The sequence below is a fragment of the Prosopis cineraria genome, unplaced genomic scaffold (genome assembly GCF_029017545.1).
Source record: "Prosopis cineraria cultivar Desert tree isolate PC_DT_omini unplaced genomic scaffold, ASM2901754v1 PC6, whole genome shotgun sequence".
NCBI classification, from domain to species: domain Eukaryota; kingdom Viridiplantae; phylum Streptophyta; class Magnoliopsida; order Fabales; family Fabaceae; genus Prosopis; species Prosopis cineraria.
Window position 1 is genome coordinate 3,653,507 of NW_026555337.1, and position 2,750 is coordinate 3,656,256.

The 2,750-nt window shown below is 48.4% G+C and overlaps 1 protein-coding gene across 1 annotated transcript; it reads right to left on the reverse strand.

Moving 5' to 3' along the window:
- Nucleotides 1-472: 472 nt before the first annotated feature.
- LOC129314539 (arogenate dehydratase/prephenate dehydratase 6, chloroplastic) lies at nucleotides 473-2,481 on the reverse strand. Its single transcript, XM_054958006.1, has one exon. It carries the CDS (start codon nucleotides 2,365-2,367, stop codon nucleotides 1,069-1,071), a length of 1,299 nt encoding a protein of 432 aa, XP_054813981.1. The 5' UTR covers nucleotides 2,368-2,481; the 3' UTR covers nucleotides 473-1,068.
- Nucleotides 2,482-2,750: the final 269 nt, after the last annotated feature.

A 2,750-nucleotide genomic window follows, 5' to 3' on the forward strand; every position in this document is an offset into this window, starting at 1 on the left:
TTCATCCTTGAGCCTTCTATCTTGAAGCAAAGAACCTTCAGCTATATTGAATAGATTATACACTTGACATTTCCACAGTTTACAAGTGTACATGTAGCTTTCATATAAGTTGGTCTGTGTTTTTTTCTACTACGTGCCAGACCTCGTGGAATTCAAGCTATTTTGGTTTAGAAAGCCCACCCCCACCACAAAAAAAAAAAAAAAAAAACAAAACAAAACAAAATAAAAAACGCTTCCCTTCTCATCCTCTTCCACCTATTGGCCATATTGCTAATTAATCAAACATGATGTCATTAAATACACACAACAACCAGATGACGCCTGCCAATCCTTAATGACGCAGTTCGGCGCCTAAATTGAATTAGTGATCATTCTCAAACTAGCTTTCCCCCATTGAATATGTTATTGCTCCTCAATGCTACTATTTTTTTTTTTTAAAATGAAAGAGTAGTGACAGAGACAGACGGCAACGTTAAAAGGAGAGAAGAACTAAATGAAACTTTAATTTAAAAACAAACATATAACTCAGTATCATGTATGTACACACGCTTTGGTCGGAAAATACATGATTGAGTAGAAGAATAAAAATACCAAGAATAAAGTAACCGACTCTATCTACTGATCCACTCTCATGTACACTTTTTTGATCCTCAAACATAAAATATTCTCACACATACCAAGATACACTTAACGGGGCCGTTTCCTTCCCCTGAATTGTCAGCATGGTGGCCACCTACCACATTTTGACCAAAATCTACCACCTCACGCTCTCTCTTTCTATGTACAAGGCAAGTGTTTTTAATCCTCACCAACCCAACCTTTTGGCATATCCCCCACTCCTTAATTTTGATCCCTTTCAAGGTCGCTAAACTTGAATTTCGCAATTTTCTTCATGATTAAATTAATTAAGTGAATCCAAGAAACATGTACGGGGTAACAAATTGAAATATGTGGAAGAGAGTCGAAATAATCTCCCCTTTGTTTTAATCTTTCACAGATTGCGAGATATATGAAATATTTTTATATTCTTTAATTTCTGGGGAATTTGTGGCGTGCAGAGAGATGTTGCTAATCTCCCCTGGGACAAGAGGAAGAAGAGGGGCTCCATGGAGTCATGTCCATGGGATAGCTCCCCAACACCCTCAGGAAGGAAGTGAATTCCTGAACCTCTGCCAAGGCATTCTGCGCCCTGACCTCTGCCATGGAAGCTTCGAAATCAACGTAGAACATATACTCGAAGTGCTTCGCCGTCCCCACATTCGCATCGTCCACCACCCTAATCGGGCGGCTCCGGTGAGGTCTTGACTCGATCTTCGTCAAGCTAATGTTCCTGAAAGCGAAGGCCGATAGAACCTTGAACAGTACCGACGTCCCCTTATCGTGAGCGAAGACTATGCTTGTCTTGAAGGGCCGGTCCGTGCGCGGAATTATGGGTTCCCGGGCCAGCATCACGAATCGGGTCACGTTACTCGGGTCGTCCTGGATCCCATCTGCCAAGACCTGCAATCCGTACAGCTCCGCCGCGCGTGCGCTAGCAATTGCCGCCGTGTCGCGTAGGTTGTTGGTTGCGATGAATTCCGCCGCACCGGCGGTGTCGTCCACGGCCTCACGTGCCACGTTGAGGCCGAATTTGGTTAGCGAGTGCTCGCACTGGGCGAGGGCTTGCGGGTGCGAGATGACGCGGGTTAGATATTCTTTCCGAACACCCGGGAGCGCGAGAAGGCAGTGGTGCACGGGAAGCTGGACCTCCCCGACGATATGGAGCTGGTGGCGGAGGAGGAGGTCGTAGTTCCGGTGGATCGAGCCGCCAAGGGAGTTTTCCACAGGGAGAACCGCTCGATCGGCGATCCAGAGCTGCACAGCCTGGAAGGCCACCTCAAACTGGTCACAAGGAATGGCTTCACAGTTCGGATAGGCCTTGCCGGCAGCCGCTTCGGAGTATGCTCCGGGAACGCCCTGGTAAGCCACGCGGAGCTGCGAGCCATGCATCGGAGCGGGGGAGAGATCCGAAATAGTGAGCGGCTTTGGCGGGAGCGGCTTATTAGCGTCGCTACCTTCTAAATTACCGATGTGGACAAGGTTGAGATCCGTTACGGCGGCCTTATGGCCGTTGATGGCGGCGACGTGGTCGGCAGTGCCACCGTTGGCATCGGTGGAGGACTGCTCCTGAGAGACGACCTTACTAGCTAAGATGGCGCAGGAACTCTGCCAGTCAGCCCGGGAGGCGAAACCGGAACACAATCCGCCGGAATCGAAGCCATAAGCGCAGTTGACGGAGAAGCGGGTCGGAGCAGCCCGATAAGCGGAGGTGCGGGTATGGGAGAGGTAGTTGAGAGAATGGGAAGGGTGAGAGGAGAGAGACTGCATGTCGAAGGAGAAATGAAAAGAGAAAAGGAAGGAGAGAGAGGAGGGAAGCTTGGTGTTCTCTCGGAGAAGGGAACGTCAAGCTGAGAGGAGAGAGGAGCGGAGAGGTATATATATAGTTCGAAGCTTAAGTGGAGACGAGGAAGCACAGCGAGTGCTCGAAGAAAGTGTGGTGCGTTGTGTGCGCGACGAGGTCGTTCGTTCATTCTCACACCTACCCCCCCTCCCTCTCTCTCCTGCATGTTCCATTCCCATCCCCTTATACTCATCGCCCTTTTTTCTCCCTTCATAAATCACCTTTCTCAATCATTCATATCCAATTCCTCTCTGTTTTCTCCCTTTTCATCTGCTTCTTAACCTCAAAAGTGTTTTGAGGTTTTTTTTTA

What these genes read in the sequence shown, in the direction of transcription:
- LOC129314539 (XM_054958006.1), bottom strand. Translation starts at nt 2,367, where the DNA reads ATGCAGTCTCTCTCCTCTCACCCTTCCCATTCTCTCAACTACCTCTCC.